Below are 22119 nucleotides of genomic sequence, written 5' to 3' on the forward strand. Positions count from 1 at the left end.
ACCTGGAGATACCCAGGCTACTCTAACATGGCTATAGAGTTTGAGTTAAATACATTCAAAGCAGCAGGATAGTTGCAGTACTGAGAATGTTCTGAGAAAAGTGAGTGTCTTGTTAGATACATTATCTGACTGATAATCCCTAGTGTTGATAGGTGAAGATTCTGAAATGCCTCATTATTGCTCCATGAATCATTGAGCTAGTATTGCTGCATCACATTTTTCTCTAATTGGATTTATTTCCAAGGAAAATCAGGTTTTACAGGCTCATTCCAGATAAATGATGCTCCAAGTAAAGTATGGGTGACTGATTATATTTGTCCATCATTGGCAGTTTTTCCATCCCTGCCCAAACAGCTGGCAGCAGCAGAGAGCAGTATCACACCTGCCAGGTGCCTTCCTTCACTGCAAATCATATAGGAATAGACAGAGACCGCAGGGCCAGTGTGAAAGGCTAGGAAAAGGCCATAGTGATTGCCCAGAATGCTTTGCAGTCTGCGAGCTAAATCTGAACAACAGGTAACACGGTGGATTGCCCTGATTCTCCAGGGTTCATTGTCATGGTTGCGCTCGCTGTTTGTTGCTTTTAATTAATGTTTCGTTTCCAGGAATGGTGACTGTTTTGTTCTTGTTAGTTCCTGACTTGCCTTAATTGGAAAGGTAGCGTAACATGCTTGTCACTCATAAAAAAAAAAACATGTCGGCTCCTGAACATCGTTTTACAAGCCCCTACTTTAAAACAGCCCTTGATGTATTGAGTTGTCAACCCTCCATTTACAATGTCCGCCCCCACCCCCCAAGGAAATAGTAAACAATATTCTCCTATTAACTCCTCTTTTGTTCGTGCAGGATTTGACCACAAACCCGTTACTGCAGAAGCACCTTGCTGGAGGGGGGGTGTTGTATTTCAGGAAATGATTCTATAAATACAAAGTTACTACATAACTGCATTGTGATGTGTTGTATGTTCTGCCAATGCTTCCGTGTGACGTGGGGCAGAGATAAGAGATAAAGGTGTGAACGGGGAAGGAGAGAAGAAAAAAAATAAAGGAGGGGGTGGATAAAAAGGAGGACAAGTGAAAGGGGGAGAGATTAAAATGAACGTAAACAAGTGGGGGTGCTGAAAGTTTAAAAAGGAGAGGTGACTGATCAATGCCAAGAGGTAGTAATAAATGTTTTAAAAATTAGGTGAAGAAAGTGGATAAACCCTAGTTTCATAAAAGAGTAATAAAGGTAGAGACGGCAGTAAATATAACCAAGGGAGAGGTGGAGGTATAAATGTAGGCTAATCGGATTAATGTGAGCCAACGGGACATGTAGAGGGGATACATGCATTGCTTTATTTGATTTTATTAAAGATTATGATAGTGTCAGACAAGACATAGAGAAGGATTTGGGGGTCCAGGGTTGCAGTAATGCAGTTAGGACCTTATTAATGAGTGATGTTACATGCTGGTTGTATCTAGTATTGGGAATCAATGAATTTAGTTTTGGGAATCGATGAACATATCATTTAAAGGAATGCAGCAATGAAAAGTACATTCACAGAGGGTTTAAAGAAACGGCACAATTCAGCTAACGAAGGCAATTCATTTCTCCTGCGTATGTTCTGTGAACGTAATACAAGACCTACCACACCCTCTGTATACAGAGCATTCTGTTTGCATCACCCTGAAATAACTCATATCTTTGTGTATCTTATATCAAGTTTCCCATGGTTCATTCTGCTTGTCAGGTGGGGTTTGTGGGCAGGAAAAGATCTAAACATGAAAGTGGCCCTGAAGTTTAATGAGCAGGAGTGCTGGGGGACGATAACAGTGTCATTTTGCCCGGTTTTAATATTCAGATGAAATGAAGGGTGTCTGTGTTTGATCCGTAGGCCCAGTTGTTTACACTCATGGTTTGATCAAATGCTAAAACATTAACAAATAACCCACACCACAGTTTATTCAGGTCAACAGTGCTCAAGGTTAGGAGTGAAATTTCCTCCTGTAATTAACTGATAACAGGCAGATAGGACCTGTAATTATCCACATAAAACACAGATAGCCAGGACTCATAATAGAGGAATCAGGAAGAAACAAGCATGTACTGTTATTAATGACATGGGTAAAGGGAAATTTCTGAAGGTGAAAATGATCGTGTTTAAATGGGGAGATGACATAAAGTGGGGAATTGTATATGTGTGATGTGGAAAGACTAGACTGTGGAATAGAGAGGCATAGAGAACGGGCGTTATAAAGATATGAGAGACAGACGGTTTAAAGACATGAGGGGGACAAGAGACAGACGGTTTAAAGAAATTAGGGGGACAAGAGACAGACAGGATAAACAAATGAGACATACAAGAGACTGACTGGATAAAGAAATGAGGGGTACAAGAAGCAGGCTGGATAAATAATTGAGGGTATTAGAGACAGAAAGGATAAAGAAAAGAAGGATGTATACGATGAATTGAAAGTGGGGCATTAGGGACAGAATGAGCCAGGTGAAAGTAGATACAATGGAGAGAGAAGTAATAATTGGGGAGAAAGACTACAATTATAATGGGAGGTGGAAATAAGTTGGAGATGAAGTTAGTGCTTATTACAGTAATGAAAATGTTGCTCTTATAGTTATGGACTTGGGGAAACTAAGGCTGCTGGATCATCTGAAGAAAGAGAAGCCCTAGAGGGTTGCTTAAAAAGATCTGAGGAGTTCTATACCTTATTCAACTAATTCCACAAACCATTGTTAAATTATTATCCCATTTATATGATCTCAGAATTCAGAAACCCTGCCCAGCATTCCTGTTTAGGTGGAAGATGGGCTTTAAACATTATATAATCCCTGTCTCTCATTTTGCTTTCTTCTTCCAACAGGAGAACCTTCCAAACATGATCCTACCTTCAAGGGTCCCATCAAGTCTCGGTGAGTGAGTTGGACGTTTAAATGTCTGCTCTTGTCTTTGTCTGCTATGCTTCTTGCTAAATGTCAGTGTCCTTCTCTCTTTCCAGGAGCTGCACGGACATCATATGCTGTATCCTCTTCATGGCTTTTATTGGGGGATATTTTGTAGTTGGAATAATGGGTAAGAATCTGATTTATGCCACCCAAGTGCATTTCACACCAATACCTACAGGGGGCGTATCTGTAAAAAGTGTGACTTCCTTTCATTACACAGAAAGCACAAACCTGTTCTTTAACTCTGTACAGTGGGCGGGCAAATTGTAGAAATGATTAGCGGATGGAATGATTTTAAACAGCCTTGGGATGTAAGATCGTTTCTGCTCCTCTCTAAATATAGATACCGCCAGTCTGTTTTGTGTTACTCTATTTATTAGTCTGTTGTGGAAATTAAGGGGTAGATAATTTTGCAGATGGGGTGTATGCATGGATTGGGTTGGATAGGAGTTATGGGTTAGTGAGTTAAGCCTCAGGGGTCAGTGTGTGCTTTGACACTAGGAGAGAAGGATTTAAATGGCTAAATCCATGACGATTAGCATTAAGAAAGGTCACAATACTCAATATGAACGTGCATTTCATTTAACAAATGTTCATATTGAGTTTCAACTCTGACAACCTGGTTAAACCCAGCTAGGGTTCAAACATTTCCTAAGCTATTGAAGTGTTTTGTGTGGTGTTTTATGTTTCACTGGGTGTTAAATACCGTTCTGAATAGTGTAACTAGCACTGAACAAGAGTATCTCATTTCGTACTATTCCTTTACACTGTACCCATTGTACTGGAGGTCCCACGAGAGGGGCATAATACACCTGTAATAAAATAAACTACCTGTGTGAAGTGCCATTTAAGAATACATTTCTTTTTTATGGTTGAAAATGAATCGGTTTTACAGGTCGTTCTCATAGAATAGGAGTGTCATCCTCAGACTTTTGTCCAGTAATTCTGTGTCAGTGGACTGGTAATGAATGATGGAAATGGTAGAATAGCTGATGTAAAGGGCCAAGGTCGGACAGCCCCTGTTCTAGAAGCCAAGGTTCTGCTTCCTAGACTGATCCAGAACACTTTACTCCAACTACTGTATTACATAGATAATGTGTTATCCTTTAGTTAACATTCCTGTGTTCTTCATTTCTATAGTGATATCCTCACATATGGACTCATCAGACAGTAGCCTCTGATAACGGACACTCTGCTATCTTATCAATCGTGTCAATTCCTTAATTCAAGATGAGAAAATCTTAGAGATAATCTATAGAGAGCCTCACTGACCTGTTTTATCACCTTAGATAAGATTTATCTTAAATCAATGACAATTCATAGCGTGTGACAGGTGATTCACAGCAAAGGTAACGTGATCTACTGGCAGGGATTACAAGTGAATGCAAATCCTGTGTGCTCTGTATTAGTGTCATGTAGCGGGATGATCAGATTTAAGTAAATGCCACCAGCAGGCTAGTGGCGGTCAGTAACTGTCTCACAGTCTGATCTTCATTTACATTTATTGTAAATGTTACAACATGTCATGGAATGGTTGATTAGGGAGAGATTAGAACAGGGTTATTTACTAAAGGGAAAATCCAATGTGAATTCCAAATTCAAGGTCAAAATAGCAGAACCGCAGAAATTCAGCTATGCTTTCCGTTCAACTACTCTGCCCTCAAATTTAAATTCACTTTGAATTCACCTTGGCTTCTCACTTTAGTAATTAACGTGCAGATCAAATTTTTCTGCTTTGTAACCTCTGCTAGTGCTACTGCGTGTACGACATCTGTATATACACATAATCACATAAGGTAAATTGGGGCCAGCCATATGATAACACTTGGAGTTTTTGTTTCCTTTGCCTCTCAGGCTGAATCTTCTCTGTCTTGTCCCTTCAATGTCAAGGTCTATTTCTGTCTGAACGTCTTTTGCATCTAAGACAAGTTCCATTGTTTCATCCACTTGGCCCACTTTCTCTTTCGCTAATGTGCCTTGTCTTCTCCAGTCCATGCCTAGATCTTTTACTCTTTAGCCTCAGGTCTTCTACTGTCTATCGATAGGATCCTTAATTAAAGTTTCCAGTTCTGTTATCTGTAGTCCCACCATTTCCCTGGTGTCTTAACTTCTGTCTCCTCAATCCCCAGGTCTCTAGCATTTTTTGCATTGTGGTCCTGTACTCTATTCGTTCGATCTCCCCATTAACAATCCTCTATTCTTCCTTCATCCCATTGATTTTCCACGTTGATTCCTTTTTTCATTGTTCTCCCTCCCCACATGAACATTCTGCCCTTTTAGCCAATTTAGGTAAACCTTTCTCCTGCCAATAACGTAAAGCTTTGATTTGTAATCTGTGTTATGAGAACTCCCAATCCAATGCGTTTGCAGGTGGACCTTTTTTAACTTTGTGTTATTATGGAAACATTTGGTGAGTAACAGAATGTACACAATGGTTTGAGTTAATATTTTTTCTTTGTCGGTTTTACCTCGAAGAGGAAAAAAAGTGACTGCTTTATCTCTGAACAGCCATAATATGACTTTCGCAATAAGCTTGTGTAAGCAAATACTGGTCAAATAGCGAGACTGTTCACATCTATAAATAGTCACTAAACAGCGAGATGGCTGCATTTACAATCTGATCATCTTGCTACACAACGCCTAAACACGGAACTCCCAGAATTCACAATCACCCATGATCCCCAATAGATTACAACGTGTTATTAATTAAGCTAAATCTTATCTAATGTGATAAAACCATGTCAGGGTGTCTGAATACATTATCGATAGTTATCATGCTATCTCGCTTTCTGTCCATCACTCTTCCCAGCTTCCATACGCTCATCTTTCCGTGCAGGCTCTTCCATTTTTTTCTTGCTTTTTGTTTGTCCTTGTTCTTCCAGTCTGTCTCCCTCCACATTCCTCTCCATGTTGGATTTTTTATTTTCTTATTTTCAGCCTCCCTTCTGATTGCCAGAATTTCAGGCTTTGGGAAAAGATAACCGGTGAAGGGAGCAAGTTATCTCTGCCTTCTCCTTGCTCATAGCTTACTTTCCTGCACTCCCGACTGAGACAAAGTGACTGGATATTGTTTTGTATTTCATACTTATCACTCAGACTCTTTACATTTCACAGGACTATAAGGGGAGCAATGAAAACTGTTTGTTTTCTTTGGAGACGGCAGATGACTTGCTCCATTGTAACACTAACTGCTGTCAGGCAATCATGGGAGACCATTTGATCTCCCAAACTGGTCCAATATGAAGTAAAGTTCCCAACAATTTGCAGTCCCCCTAGGATTAACCTGCAGCCTCTGTGAGGCAGCAGGCAGGTTCAGAAAGCCTTGGAACTCTTAGATCCTCCCGAACAATGATAAGTATTGGAAGGAGCTATAACCACAAACTGAAAGGTGGACTTTGCGCAGGTGTGTCTCAGAGAACAGTGATGCCGATTCTACATTCACCATAGTTGAAGTATATAGAACGTGGAATGTGTATGGCTAACTAATACGTGGAATGTGTAATACAGTTAGATTAGTTAAGTGGGTAGTAGGAGAATGCAATACAGTTATATACTCCTATTATTGGTATTATTATTTGGATTTACAGGGATCGTGGACAGCTGCAGCACTGACCCAGGAAGACCCAACCGTCTGATGGTCCCTGGAGGTGCCCCTGGACAGTAATGTAATAATTGCCTTTTCTTTGAAAAGGCAGTGTTTACATTAAAATGCCTGCAGGGACTGACTATGCTCACCAGAACCACTACATTAAGCATTATTTGTTACTTTAAAGCAGGGCTGCCCAACAGGTAGATCCTCAGATGTTGTGGAACTACAACTCCCATGATGCTTTGCATTCCTTTAGTTCCACAACATCTGGGGATCTACCTGTTGGGCAGCCCTGCTTTAAAGTGTCCTTTAAAGTAAACCATATAAAATAAAATTCAAAATCTCGCAGTTAATACTAGGCTTTTACAAATAAACCCTCTCATATTCTTTTGCTTTCTTCATCCAGTCCTTCCCCTTATTATACATTATTCTTATAAAATATTATTTATTCTTGTCTTGTTTGAATGTTTATGTAATTATGTCCTTGGAGGTGGTTATGACGGAAGCTGATTAACTGTATCATATTAACCATAAGCCTTACTCTATTCTATCCAATACACCACACAAATCAAACCATACAAAAAAGATCTTCAAACTCCTTCCTGTAAGGGGCAATAAAGGGTTCTTGTAAAAGTGTAACCTACTGCATAACCTTAATTGTAGCTACTCACTTCAACCCCCTGTAGCCCGTTCTCTATTGTCCCTATTAGGTCTCAGGAGTCCTTCATCCCTCACCAGTCTGGCTTACTCACAAAGAACCCGCAGCCATAGTTGCCGATGTGTTATACACATTTAATAAAGCACAATCCCCCAAATCTCACACAGGGCACACCTGGCATTGGGCTAAGCCAATCACTTCACACCCACAAACATGTTACTACCGAACATGCTCCGTCTACCATATACCCTTTGGTCATGTTATACTGTTATAAAGCAGTAGTTTATATTACTGTTATTCTGTGACGGTTTCTCTTTATTTTGATTTTTGTATCATTATTGTTTATTATCTCATGCTCATTATGGGATCAGTCACCCAAAGACTAATGCTAGCCCTTAACGTGCCTGTTTACAATTTGAAACACATTCCCACTGTGTGTTAGATGCGATGTGACATGCAACATGCTAATTGTTTTTTTTTTTTGTGAATTAAGTTTTATTCAGATTTTCAAGAATAAATTTGCAAACAACAATAAAAGTAAACGTCTCAAGTGTGGTTCAGTGAAACACGCAGGTTTCCAACAAATGGCAGATACAAGTTATGGAGCACAATGTTAGCGAATCTGAAGTGTCGGTATAATAAAGCAGGGAAACGCTCAGGTTTCCAGGTCGAAACATGTGTAGTTAAGCTTTCAATGGCATACCTGAAGTCTGCTGTATCCTGGTCCGGCTGCGTGGCCCGCAGGTCCACCCGGGAAGGGGGGTGGGGGGGGGGGGGGAGGGATGGGAGAAAAAATTGGGGGGGGGGATTCCTCAGCGTTTGAGAGAGCGTCCTCCCTGCCCTATAGGTTTGTGTGGTCCTTCGTCTCTGTCAGGGCTAGAATTGTCGTGTTAACTTCTGTCAGTGGTAGCTTCATGTGTGACGTGCGCTGTCTTTTCGGTCATTCCTTGTCACCCCTACCCATTGTCTCGGGTCATGTTCCCATTGGTGTCTACTCAGTCTGTGATAAGTGTCTGGAAGTCGGGTTTCGTCGTGGTCAGTATCCAGTGTGTCCAGGTCGTCATATACGACTGTTCCCTCCCCTCTGCGTGTGAGGTGAGTTCCTCTAGCGCCCTGAGCTCTTCCATGCGCTTAAACCAGGCCGACACAGGTGGTGGGGTCTTTTGTTTCCAGTATAGGGGAATGAGGCTCTTGGCTGTGTTTAAAATCCTGATCGTTAGGGATTTTTTGTAAGCTGAGCTACGGGTGGAGGTGTGGTGTAGGAGGAAGGCTGCTGGGTCTAAGTGGGGGGGAGTATCAGAAAATTTGGTGATGATCGTGTGGATCGCTGCCCAGTAGGGTCTTATCAAGGGGCATGTCCACCAGATATGGAAGAGAGTGCCTAGGGCTTTCTCACATCTCCAACAGTTGTTGGTGGCGGTTGGATCGTAGGAGTGGGTGACCAATGGCGTGCGGTACCAGCGAGACAGTACTTTATAGGCCGTTTCTTGTGTGCTACTGGATGTTGAACAGTGAAGGGACAGGGTACAGATCTTTTCCCATTGGGCTGGCAAGAGTGTAATTCCCAGGTCGGTTTCCCATTTACTCATGAAGCTCGGTGGGGGAAGTCTCCTTGCGTCCATGAGGAGGTTGTAAAGAGTGGACAGTCCCCTGGCCAGTGGGCTTGGGTCATGGCAGAGCCTTTCAAAGTCCGTGAGCGTCCTGTGAGCATGGATGTCTTTGGTGATTGTTAGTAGGTAGGCGGATAGTTGTTTGTACCTGAACTGTACCATGAACGTCGGTCTCTCTACGGGCATCAGGGACTCAAGAGTCCGTATCGTGCCATTGGTGGTAGCGTGGCAGAGTCTAGGTAGCGAGTTTCCTAACATTTGTTGGAACGGGCCTGCGTCCAGTCCAGGTGGGAAGGCGTCATTATGTGTCAGGGGTAAGAGTGGTGAAATGGGCGTGGTGAGGGAGGAGGGTGTCCCCACTTTATGCCAAACCATTAAGGTCGCTCTAATTAGCGGGTGTGGGTTAGCCAGCTGTCTGCCCTGGTGGTGGTCTAGCCACGGTAGGAGCCCTATTGGTCTTGATATTTGGTCTGACTCTATTTCTTTCCATAACTTGTGGACCTCCGATTTGGACCATTCCATCACCCTCTGGAGATGGGTTGCTTTGTAATAGACCTGGAAGTCTGGGAGGGCCAGGCCGCCCTTCCGTTTTGGTAAAGTGAGAGTGTCGTGTTTGACCCGTGCCTGTAGGTTGTGCCATGTGAATCTGAGTGCCATGGAGCGCAGTGTTGAGAAGTATGCCTCAGGTATGTGGATTGGTAGTGTCTGGAACAAGTAGAGCAGCCTGGGTAGAATGTTCATTTTTAACACTCCAATGCGTCCAAACCAGGAGAGACGGACTTTGGTCCATTCCTCCAGGTCTCTGCGCATTGTGGTTAGGAGGGGTTGAAAATTAGCGGTGTATATTTGTGACAGGTCTCTTGGTATGGAGGTGCCTAAGTATCTTATAGTAGTGTCAGACCATTGGAATGGGAGCGTGTGTTTCAGGGCTTCAACTCTATTGGGAGGGATCGAGACATTCAGAACCGAAGATTTGGCGAGGTTAACCTTGAAATTCGATAATTGGCCGTAGAGCTGGAACTCTGCCATGATTGCTGGCATTGATGTTTCAGGCCGGGTGACATAAAACAGCAGGTCATCTGCAAAGGCAGCCACTACGTGTCTCGTCCGTCCTATTTGTATCCCACTTATGGCTTGGTTGTCCCGGACAGAGTTAAGAAAGGGCTCCAGCGCCAGTACAAACAGCAATGGGGACAAGGGGCATCCCTGTCTTGTGCCGTTCCGGATGGGGAACGGGTTTGTGAACAACCCGTTCACGCATACCCTTGCTGTGGGTTTAGAGTACAGTGCTCGTATCCAGCTCATCATGTGCGGGCCCAGACCTATCGCTTCCAATACCGCCAGCATGTAGCCCCAATCTATGCGGTCGAAGGCCTTCTCCGCGTCCGTGGAGAGCAAGAGGAGGCCTTCCCGACCGTCTTGTGCCCTGTGGATGAGATCTAGTGTCCTGATAGTGTTGTCTCTTGCTTCTCTCTGGGGCGTGAACCCTGCCTGGTCCCTATGTATGAGATCAGGGAGGTAGTTTTGTAGTCTGCGGGCCAGTATTTTTGTGAAGAGTTTAAGGTCACAATTTAGTAGGGAGATAGGTCTGTAGCTTGCACAGAGTTCCGGGTTTTTACCTTCCTTTGGGATTAGGGAGATGTTGGCCTCTAGAGTCTGCGTAGGTAGGCTGGCTCCGTCACGTAAGGTGTTAAGGGCAGTCAGGAGATGTGGGGATAATACGTCGGCAAATTTTTTATAGTATCTAGAGGGGAGACCGTCAGGGCCCGGGCATTTGCCCAATTTCGACTCTTTTATGGCCCAGGCTAGCTCGCGAGGTGTGATCGGTTCGTCAAGTGCATTCGTAGCTTCCCTGGGAAGTCGGTTATGTATGCGTGTGTGTAGGTATTGTCTAGTCTCTGGTGAGGCGTCACCTTGGCGCGGTGGTTCCCTGTCGGGGTGTATGGCATAAAGCTCCGCATAGTATTCCCGTATAGCCTCCGCCATGTCTCCCGGGAGTTGTTTCAGTCGTCCGTCTTTGTCTCGAATTTTAGGTATGTAGGATTCTGCTCTCTTTTTGGCAATCATACGGGCCAGCAAGGTCCCGCATTTGTTGGCGTGTGTGTGAAAGAAGGCTTTGGTGCGCAGGTGTGCCCTTTGGTGGTAGGCATTCATGATGGATGCCAGTTCCCTGCGTAGTGTCAGTAGCTTGGCACCATCGCTCTGGAGCCGTGTAAGTTTGTGTCTGGCTTCCACCACCTGTATCTCCGTGATTATGGTCTCCAGTCTGGCAGCCTTTGCTTTTTTCATGGCTGCGCTTTTAGCTATGAAGTAGCCTCGTATAACGCATTTGTGGGCCTCCCACACGCAGAGGGGTGTCACATCTGGGGTAACATTGTCAGTGAAGTATTGAGTAAGTGTGGTTCGGGATTCCGTGGTTACTGTTAGGTCGTTAAGTAGGGCTTCGTTCAGTCGCCAGTTGCTGCACGTCGGCTTATAGAGGGGAGACGTCAGCGTCATGGTGAGTGGTGCGTGGTCTGACCATGTCGCGGTTCCGATCGTCACAGACTTAACATCTGTCAGGTAGTAGTGTTGTAGGAAAAAGTAGTCCAGTCTGGAGTACGTCTTGTTCGGATTAGAATAAAAGGTGAAGTCTCTGTCGTCAGGGTGTGTCGCTCTCCAACAGTCGGTCAGGCGTTGGTCTCTAAGGGTTTTGTTGATAGTAGTCAACACATGTCTGGGTATCGTCGAGGTGCCCGTAGAGGTGTCTAGGCTCGGTTGTAGGGCCACATTAAGGTCTCCTCCCATGATCAGACAACCCTCCGTAAAGGCCATGATGGCTTTCAGTGATTTAGTTATAAAGCGGTGTTGCGCGGTGTTAGGAGCATACAGGTTTGCTAGCGTGTACGTACGGTCAGCTATCGTTCCCTTAATGCATATATACCTTCCCCAGTCATCTTTCAGGGTAGCTGTGGGAGTGAAATGTAGGGATTTATGAAGGAGGATGGCCGTGCCTTTGGATTTCCCTAAGGGGTTGTTGCTGAGATAGCATTGGGCGAACCTTTTGTCAGTCATTCTAGGTGTCAGACCTTCCTTGAAATGCGTCTCCTGTATGAATACTATGTGGGCTCTTTGGCTGTGAAAGTGGCGGAGCGCTTGTGATCGTTTCTCGGGTTGGTTAAGGCCCTTGGCATTAATAGAGATAATGTTGATGTCTGCTCTGGCTAGCGGTTTCGGGGTCTGCATGCCGGAGTTCCTGTGGACCACTCCGGGAGGGGTGGTGTGGGCAGATAAGTGGTGGGCCTACGGGTTGCAGTACTACTCCGGTGTTGGGTGGGTTCAGGGGAGGAGCGTGTCGGAGGTACAGGGAAAGGGTGTTACCTGGACGGGTGGTCCTCGATGAGGCCCCTTCTCGAGTCCCCACGCGGGCACCGCAGCCGGACCTTGAGTGCCTAGGAGTAGGTACAGAGACAAAATAAAATAAACACTATGTAAACAATAAGTAAACAATAAACAATTGACAACAATATACAAAGTAATGGCTCGGGTGTAGGCCGAGGTGGAGTCGTCCCGTCCGTACTAGCGGTGCGGTCGAGTCCCCTTGCCTTTCTTCCAGACACCCCGACCAGGTGGGAACGTGGCCTACTGGTTACTAAATGCCTCTCGGATATACCCGGTCCCTCTCCGGGGTCCCGGTTCAGAGAGGTGAGAGGAAAGGATAAAAAAGAGAAAGGAAACGAGGTGTTTCCCCGTGGGGTCACCTATAGCGGTGACAACGAAAAAAGAAAAACTCCCACGTGGAAGGCCTCTCTGACTACCCCCTACCCGCCCCGCCCCAAAAATATACTCTAGCCCCTAGGTTATCCGTGATCTTGTGAGTGGGGTATCTTAAAGATTATGTGTGTCGTATGGACCAGGCTTCGAGCCTTGTGAGTCGTGAGTGTGTGTGTGTGTGCATCATGGCGTGTCAGGTTGTGTGGCGTGTCGTGATGTGGCCTTGAGCTCTAGCGGCAGGCGTGTGTGTGGTGGCTGTGACCCCTTCCTGCCTACCCTTCCTCATGGTATATACCCATCTACTTCAATAAAGGGGGAGGTTGGGCCCTCCGAAAAAGACCCTATATCTCCGTTACTGGTAGTCACAAAATGTCGGTGGCACCGAGTCTCCACGTCTCTGCGGCTCGTGGTTGGTGGTGTAGCAATGTCAATCCCTCCATGGCAGCGCAGCTGGTGAAAAGGATGTTCCCCATCCGAGTGGTAGTCGGGGCACAGCGTGAGCCGCAGAGTCGTCAAATCCCCCGTTTCAGCCCCCCACCCAAAAGTGAAACAAGAGAGGGAGTCCGGCAGTTCAGTGTGGTGTGTGGGATACCTTATGGGAAGCTCCCCAGCGGGTCATAGTTCATAGGCAGGTACTTCAAACTGTGGGACTCAGAGTCTCTCGGGGGACGCGGGACTCAACGAGTGTTGCCGGCTGGTCGCGCCGTCTCCATTCTGGATCTGGTTCTTCTTTGTGGCAGCGGGTCGTCTCGTGCCGGCCTCGGCGGGCCAACGTAGAAGTCTAGCGGGTCCGGCCAAGGCATGTTTAAGGGTGGTAGCTGGAGCTCGGTAGTGAGATCTTGCAGGTCCTGTTGGTTGCGTACCGGCATGGGGCCGTTAGGAGTGTGAGCAATTAGGCCGGTCGGGAAAGTCCATCGGTATCTCACCTTCTGAGCCGTCAGGGCTCGAGTGAGGGGTTTCAGGGCCCTGCGGTAGCCCAATGTGGCCGGGCAAAGATCAGGAAATATCTGGATAGGGCGATCCTCATGGGTGATGGATCCCGCATTGCGAGCCGCCTGTAGTATGTCTTCTTTGAGGGAGAAGATAGTTAAGCAGCATATTACATCTCTTGGCGGCGCTCCTTCAGGGCCTCTGGGTCTTAGTGCCCTGTGTGCACGGACAAAGTCAATCGGCGTGTCCGTAGGACGGCCTAGAAGGTCGTTAAATAAGATGGTAAGTGTGTCAGTGAGCCGGGTTGAGGGTTCTTCGCCTTCAGGTAGGCCTCGGATCCGCAGGTTATTTCTGCGGCCCCTGTTGTCGAGATCTTCTACATGGCGCGCCATGGCTTGCAAGTGGGTAGTGTGGCTGTGAAGCGTGGACTCTGTGGTGGTGTGGGCCACAGTGAGGTTGTCCTGTTCCTCTTCCAGCCGCGCCATGCGGTCCGCCATACCCTGCATGTCTGCTCTCATTAGTTGAAGGTCGGCCCGGATCGAGGCATGGAGGGCTGATGTGGCTTGGGTCAGGTCAGCTCTGGTAGGCAGTGCTCTCAGCAGGGCCATCCAGTCTGTCGGCGGGTGTTCTGTGGGTTCTCCACTCGCGTCACCGGCCTGGGAGTTCGGGCTCATGGATGAGGCCTCCGAGTACAGGAAGGCCTCAGCGGAGGCCTGGGATGATGGGTCCGGCTGTGTGGTCATATATTGCCTGACCGATGCCTGGATTGCAGGTGGGCGGGTGGCCGCCGGTTTGGGGGTACCCCCAGCCTTAGTGTGTTTCCCCATATTTGCGTTTGGGGCAGCTTTCTAGCGATTTGCAGGGCGAGTACGGAGGAGCTCAGAGATTAGGCAGCCATTCCGCTCCGCTGCTAGGCCACGCCCCCTGCTCATTGCAATTTATCTAACAGCATCACTGTGCTGTCTGCCTGGCTGCTGCAGCTCCTTATCTTCTCATGCTAATTGTTTTTAACGCAACTGCTCTGTAATTGTCTTGAAAGTTGATGAATAAACACAAATTAAACAAAACAAACAAATTGACTGTGATTGTAATTGGGATCCTGAGTTATGTCTGTAGCCAACTTCTCTCTTACCCAATACAATGCAGAATATATCAAGATATATTAACTTGTTTTACTCGACTTCTTCTCAGCCTGGTTGTACGGGGATCCACGCCAAGTTATATATCCCCGAAATTCAACTGGAATGTACTGCGGGGTTGGAGATAATAAGTAAGTACACTCACCATTCATCCTACTTTATTTTTTTGTACCCTAACACATCTTTTTACCCCTCATGTCCTCTGTTTTCTCCCCTTAAGCTTTGCTTTTCCCTAATATGGTCTTTTTTCTTTTTCCAGAGACAAGCCGTATGTCTTATATTTTAATTTATTGAAGTGTATCTCTGCAACGAATGTCTTGGCTGCAACATTGAATGGATTCCAGTGTCCCACTACTCAGGTACTTCATTCGAAACAAAAATGTCGGAAATTTCTGTAATCCGCAAATATGGGTTTTTAAAACCCCAGTGTATCTGTCATTATTTCGATCTGGCCCTATATGGATCAGAGTATACCTTTGCTGTGTATCTTGGCATTCTCACGATACTAGTTTAATCTTCTTCTATGTTGCTATAGTATTGTTTGTTTTGGGGTTTTTTTTGTCTTGTTTTATTTAATTCTTGCTGCTGTGCAGAAGATGACAAACAGGCTTGCAATGACATGGGAGCAAATGCAAGCGTTTCAACAAAAACAGTCATGGCATGCGAGAAAACTGCACATTTTGTACATTGTAATATACAAGCTTGGTTGACATGAGTAACATATAGTATAGAATCAAAGAATTGAGTAACACTTATTAGGTGCTGCCTAAAGTTTGTTGAGAAAAGACAAAGCACATACAAGAGATATAATTCTATCAATGATAAATAAGCAAGCTCAAAGTATATCTACCATAAGGTGCATGCACTTATCGCTCATTAAATGATTTCTAAATGCCTATTTATTATTTTTTTATGGAATCAGAGATTTCCCTAACTAACTAAATAGAAATGCCATGTATTGTTTTATTGTCTTTTAATTATTACCATGTTGTTTTTTTTTTGTTGTTTTTTTGGGGGGGGGGTGGGGGGCGGGGGTTGTATTGTTTGTTTTTTGTTTTTTTTACTGTTGCTTATTTCCTTCTTAACCCAGATCTGTGTCAAAGAATGTCCAAATGATTTCTACTGGCCACCCCTTAAGTTTAATAGTACTTTTTGCCTGCCAGGGACCAATCCAACAATAACTGTGAGTATCTGATAACCAGTGTCTGAATAGCATAATGTGCTGTGATGTCCTGAGAGATATCTAGAGATCTATTGTGTCCTGTACAGCAATATCTGATAGGTCAATGGTCCTCAAGCCACTGCTTTAGTATCACCAGGATTCCAGGATTTGTCAGCAGAAATTAATTAATCTTGAGCTGTTGTCGTGCCTTGAATACTGGGTTGAATCTACAGATACCTTGAATCTAAATCATGGACGTATTGAAAATTGTTGGGAAGTCCCTGTTGTTGCGGACTGTTTCGCCCACAAGAGGATAAACGTTTAGGCGATATCCCCCTTTCCAGATACACAGGCAGCTACTGTAAGCACCAATCTCCCGAACTGCAAAATGCACAAATTCACCAACTCCCGAACAAGAGGCACACAAATTCTAGAAGCAGCCGAACAGGAAAAGCAATACGCCTGGCAATCGGCATACAGTCAAATTCCCCCCAAGAATGAGACAACACTTCACTTTGAGGGTTAAGCAGGAACTCTACTGTAATGGCCACACACTGGCTTTTATGCAAGTCCACATGCAAGGGGACCCCCCCCCCCCAACCCAAACACACACACACACACACCGTGATTCAGATGGAGTTAAAAACCCCTTCTGTCACTTACCTGGGTCCAGTGCCAGTGTCCCTTGCCGCTGGCTCGGGTCCACCTTCACTACTACCCTGACGACAATTGCCACGCTCACATTAGGATTTCCCTATAGGAAAGCATTATACAATGCTTTCCAGTGGGATTCGGGTGACGCTGGAATGGCGTGAGGAGGTCTCCAGCGTCTGTTAGGCAACCGAAAGTCGTCTACCAGCCCAGAAGTCCCTCTAGTGGCTGTTTTTCTTGAAAACTACAATAATTACCTTTTTCAGGGCTAAGGGACCTGGGGCACTGCACCCAGACCTCTTCAATGAGCTGAAGTGGTCTGGGTGCCTACAGTGTCCCTTTATCCCTGCAATATAAACTTTAAAGGGTTAAAATTACAGGGCCACTTCACTGAGATGTAGTGATCTGGGTGACTTCAGTGATCCTTTAAGTTATCTATGGTTGGAAGCTCCACTGATCCATCCCAACATATGGGAATATATTAAAAAACTGAAGTGAAAATCTAGATCTCTTTGCATTCAGTATGCGTACAAAACATTGACTATTCCACAAAAATTATCACACAAAAAAAGGAAACTTGCAGGGGTAATTTGTGCTTGTGGTAATTACGCTGTGTGTGCAATAAAATATGTTAAGCATGGTGATAGATAAATGTTTTTTCTTGAATTTTCTTCTTTCTTGCAGAATATATTTGAACTGATTAATCAGGAAAAATGTCCGGCATTTCTTGTTCCCTCTACTCCCTGTGAGTATTGTGATATAATTATTAGTATCTCCATCATTGTACGTACATCACCTGTACACATTGATCACATCATGTGAGCACAAAAGTAATTGTGAGCTACGTTTAATATGTAATACTGCCGATATATACATGTATGTATTTATTTATTTATTTATTTATTAAGAGTGATTTCCTGATATCTTTATTTTCTTTTTCATCAATTGCATTTAGTACTCTTTAATAAATTCCATAGCGCTGTACAATGGTACATGGCATCATATTCTTGCCCTCGTCTTTTACACCCGTTCAGAAAGGAACTCTACAGACTTTATCACTGCAAATGAGTTCCTCAATAATGTTTATCTGTATGCCACTGTAAAGGAATCCTTGATAAGATAAGCATACAAGACACAATGTGACCATATTAGACTAAGCATATTTGGTTGGGAGAATATGTGACATTATTACAGTGCTATAGACAGGGCCAGATTAAGAGCACACTGGGCCTGGTGCTGACAATTATGATGGGCCTAATGACGGAATCTTATCGCCCAAAAACACTAAAACAGTCATACCTCTGTATCTGATGGAGATTGTGTTGGAAGGAAACTCATAGGATGCAGCTATAAGAAAACACATACTCTATGCTAATCTCTCTCTAATTTATGCTTTCATATTTCAAGTAAATCCATAACCCCTAACAGCAGTGTCCAGTGAAGCAGGAAGTCAATGGGCGGGGTAAAAGGGTGTGCCACTGGTGCGAATCATGTGACCAGACCTGCCAAAAGGGGTGAACATGCCCAAAAAGGGGGCATGTTTGTCCAAAGAATTGGAAGGTCAGCCTGGCATGAATGCATGTCAGGCTGCCCGCCAATTATGCAGGCTGTCCAACTAAGGGCATACTATGCAGGCAGCACCCTGAGCTTGACATAAATGCGTCTAATGATGCGCTCACTCCACGCTTTCTAAGGACTGTCCCCTAGCACTCGCTGGTCCACTTGTCTCCTTACCTTCTTACTAGCAGGCAGAAGTTCCTGAGACAGAGAAAAAAGTAGAAGAAAGGGAACATGCCATAGTGTTAGAGAGACCAACGTCTGCATTACCTAAACTAATTATATTGTCAGCCAGTCCACACAAGTTTTGTTCCCATACATCCCTCTTAAGCTTCCAAACTTAAAGGGACACTATAGTCACCAGAACAACTACAGCTTATTGTATTTGTTCTGGTAAGTAGAATCATTCCATTCAGGCTGTTTGCAGTAAACACTGTCTTTTCAGATAAAATAACTCCACTGGCCGCTCCTTAGATGGCTGCTAGAGGTGCTTCCTGGGGCAGGACTGCCTAGTGTGCAGCACTGCCACTCGGTGTCTCCACCCTCTGCATGCAGACACTGAACTTTCCTCATAGAGATGCATTGATGATTGAGGAGATGCTGATTGGCCAGGGCTATGTTGGACTTGTGCTGGCTCTCCCCCTGATCTGCCTAGTTGACCGTCTCAGCCAATCCTATGGGGAAGTATTGTAATTTGCTCAGACCACCATTTCTGATGATGTCAGCAGACAGTCAGTTCAGAGGCAGAGCCAGCAGCTGCAGACTTGAATACAAGTAATATTTTACTATATTTAGGGAGGCAAGAAGGGGCCAGGGTGGTGGTTTTAACATAATAGGGTCAGAAATACATGATTGTGTTCCTGACCCTATAGTGCTCCTTTAAGCAAGAGTAGTTATAATGAATTAGTTATGCGCGACATCAGAAAAAGTTCTGTAAAATCACCAGAAAACTACTCAGTTTGATTCTGCTGTATAGATGGATTGCTTCCAGTGTCTCCCTGTCTCCCAGTGTCTCAGTCTCGCAAGTCACCCAGTGTCTCAGTGTCCCTATGTATCACAGTGTCAGTGTCCCCATGTCTCCCAGTCCCCTAGTCTCCCAGTGTCTCAATGTCCCCATTTCTCCCAGTGTTCCAATGTCTCAGTGTGTCCCCATGTCACTAGGATACTGGGGACACAGTGAGACATGGGGACACTGAGAGACCCGGGGACACAGAAACATGGGGACACTGAGAGAAATGGGGACACTGAGACACTAGGGACACAGACACTGGGATACATGGGGACACTGAAACATCTGGGGACACTAAGACACTAGAAACACAGAGACATGGGAACACAGACACTGGGAGACTAGGGGACACTGGGAGACTAGGGGACACTGGGAGACTAGGGGACACTGGGAGACTAGGGGACACTGGGAGACTAGGGGACACTGGGAGACTAGGGGACACTGGGAGACTAGGGGACACTGGGAGACTAGGGGACACTGGCTGGGAGACAGACACTTGGGGACACTGGGAGACATGGGGACAGTTGTGGACATAGACATGGGGACACTGGGACATATAGGGACACTGGGAGACATGGGGACACTGAAACATTTGGGGACACTAAGACACTAGGGACACAGAGATATGGGAACACAGACACTGGGAGACTAGGGGACACTGGGAGACTAGGGGACACTGGGAGACTAGGGGACACTGGGAGACTAGGGGACACTGGGAGACTAGGGGACACTGGGAGACTAGGGGACACTGGCTGGGAGACAGACACTTGGGGACACTGGGAGACATGGGGACAGTTGTGGACATGGGGACACTGGGACATATAGGGACACTGGGAGACATGGGGACACTGAAACATTTGGGGACACTAAGACACTAGGGACACAGAGATATGGGAACACAGACACTGGGAGACTAGGGGACACTGGGAGACAGACACTTGGGGACCCTGTGAGACATGGGGACAGTTGTGGACATAGACATGGGGACATATAGGGACACTGGGACACATGAGGACACTAGGCACACTGAGAGACATGGGACACAGACACTGGGAGACTTGGGGACACTGAGACACTAGGGACACTGGCTGGGGACATGGGGACACTGGGAGATATAGTGTCCCAATGTCTCAGTGTCTCCCAATGTCCCTATGTCTCACAGCGTCCCCATGTGTCTCAGCATCCCCATGTGTCCCAGTGTACCCAAGTGTCTCAGTGTTCCCAGGTCTCCCAGTGTCCGTGTCCCCATGTGTCCTAGTGTCCCCTAGTGTCTCAGTGTCCCCATGTTTTCCAGTGTCCCCAAGTGTCTGTGTTCCCAGGTCTCCCAGTGTCTGTGTCCCCATGTGTCCTAGTGTCCCCATGTGTCCCTTAATGTCTGTGTCCCTTAATGTCTGTGTCCCCTAGTGTCTCAGTGTCCCCTAGTGTCTCAGTGTCCCCTAGTGTCTCGGTGTTCCTAGGTCTCCCAGTGTCCCCTAGTGTCTGTGTCCCCATGTGCCCCCTAGTGTCTCAGTGTCCCCAAGTGTCTCAGTGTTCCCAGGTCTCCCAGTGTCTGTGTCCCCATGTGTCCTAGTGTCCCCATGTGTCCCTTAATGTCTGTGTCTCAGTGTCCCCATATGTCCCCTAGTGTCTCCGTGTCCCCAAGTGTCTCGGTGTTCCTAGGTCTCCCAGTGTTTCAGTGTCCCCTAGTGTCTGTGTCTCCTAGTGTCTCAGTGTCCCCAAGTGTCTCATTGTTCCCAGGTCTCCCAGTGTCTGTGTCCCCATGTGTCCTAGTGTCTCAGTGTCCCCTAGTGTCTATGTCCCCTAGTGTCTATGTCCCCTAGTGTCTATGTCCCCTAGTGTCTATGTCCCCTAGTGTCTCAGTGTCCCCTAGTGTCTCAGTGTCCCCTAGTGTCTCAGTGTCCCCTAGTGTCTCAGTGTCCCCTAGTGTCTCTGTGTCCCCTAGTGTCTCTGTGTCCCCTAGTGTCTCTGTGTCCCCTAGTGTCTCTGTGTCCCCTAGTGTCTCTGTGTCCCCTAGTGTCTGTGTCCCCTAGTGTCTGTGTCCCCTAGTGTCTGTGTCCCCTAGTGTCTGTGTCCCCTAGTGTCTGTGTCCCCTAGTGTCTGTGTCCCCATGTGTCCCCTAGTGTCTGTGTCCCCATGTGTCCCCTAGTGTCTGTCCCCATGTGTCCCCTAGTGTCTGTGTCCCCATGTGTCCCCTAGTGTCTGTGTCCCCATGTGTCCCCTAGTGTCTGTGTCCCCATGTGTCCCCTAGTGTCTGTGTCCCCATGTGTCCCCTAGTGTCTGTGTCCCTATGTGTCCCCTAGTGTCTCAGTGTCCCCATGTGTCCCCTAGTGTCTGTGTCCCCATGTGTCCCCTAGTGTCTCAGTGTCCCCATGTGTCCCCTAGTGTCTCAGTGTCCCCATGTGTCCCCTAGTGTCTCAGTGTCCCTATGTGTCCCTGCTGCCTTTCCCCCCATCCCTCACTTACCTGAGCTGTAGAGCTGCTGTCTGGACTCTGTGCTATGTTGCTGCTCCCCCACGGATAAGTGAGTAGTAGAGAGAGGCAGGGATATGCTATAACTTCCTATCCCTGCCTCTCTCCACACACAGTGACCCCTACTGGCTGGTGCTGATATTGCAGAGTAATCTCCATTTATTCTGAGAAAACTACCTGCATTTGTATTGCCGGTATTACTGCAATACCGGCATGGCCAGGCAGCCTCAAATACCGGCTGTGCCAGTAAAATACCAGTCAGGTGGCAAACCTAAGAGTAGTGTGTAAAAACATATATATATATATATATATATATATTTTTTTTTTTTTTTTAAATGGGCCTATTCCATGGGCCTGGGCCTGGGCCTGGAGCAACAGCTCCATCAGCCCCTATGTTAATCCGGCCCTGGCTAAAGAGAATGTAAAGATGCCTTCACGGTAGGTGTCCCTTTAATATTCGCTCACGTTCTGCTTGATCGTGCAGTGGTAACTTGATGTACCAGCAATACAGAGCCAGCATTCACATCAACCTGTTCACACTATAGTCTGATCAGCGAAGCAGGGTGACCCAAGAGTCAATAGAACATGGTTAGGGCATCGATGCTCCAACAAGAGCTCTTATTATCTCAGAAGGTTTATCAGAAGATAACAG

The 22119-nt window shown here is 46.1% G+C and overlaps 1 protein-coding gene across 1 annotated transcript in view; it reads left to right on the top strand.

Moving 5' to 3' along the window:
• Positions 1–22119, top strand: part of SLC44A4 (solute carrier family 44 member 4) — a 65748-nt gene that overhangs the window by 15647 nt on the left and 27982 nt on the right. Inside the window, exons 2-7 of the mRNA XM_063431482.1 lie at positions 2859–2907; positions 2994–3067; positions 14672–14750; positions 14879–14978; positions 15710–15802; positions 17117–17177. Coding sequence (XP_063287552.1) covers positions 2859–2907; positions 2994–3067; positions 14672–14750; positions 14879–14978; positions 15710–15802; positions 17117–17177 — 456 coding nt within the window. The remainder of the gene's footprint in view (positions 1–2858; positions 2908–2993; positions 3068–14671; positions 14751–14878; positions 14979–15709; positions 15803–17116; positions 17178–22119) is intronic.

This window comes from Pelobates fuscus, chromosome 9, assembly GCF_036172605.1.
Source record: "Pelobates fuscus isolate aPelFus1 chromosome 9, aPelFus1.pri, whole genome shotgun sequence".
Taxonomy (NCBI): Eukaryota; Metazoa; Chordata; class Amphibia; order Anura; family Pelobatidae; genus Pelobates; species Pelobates fuscus.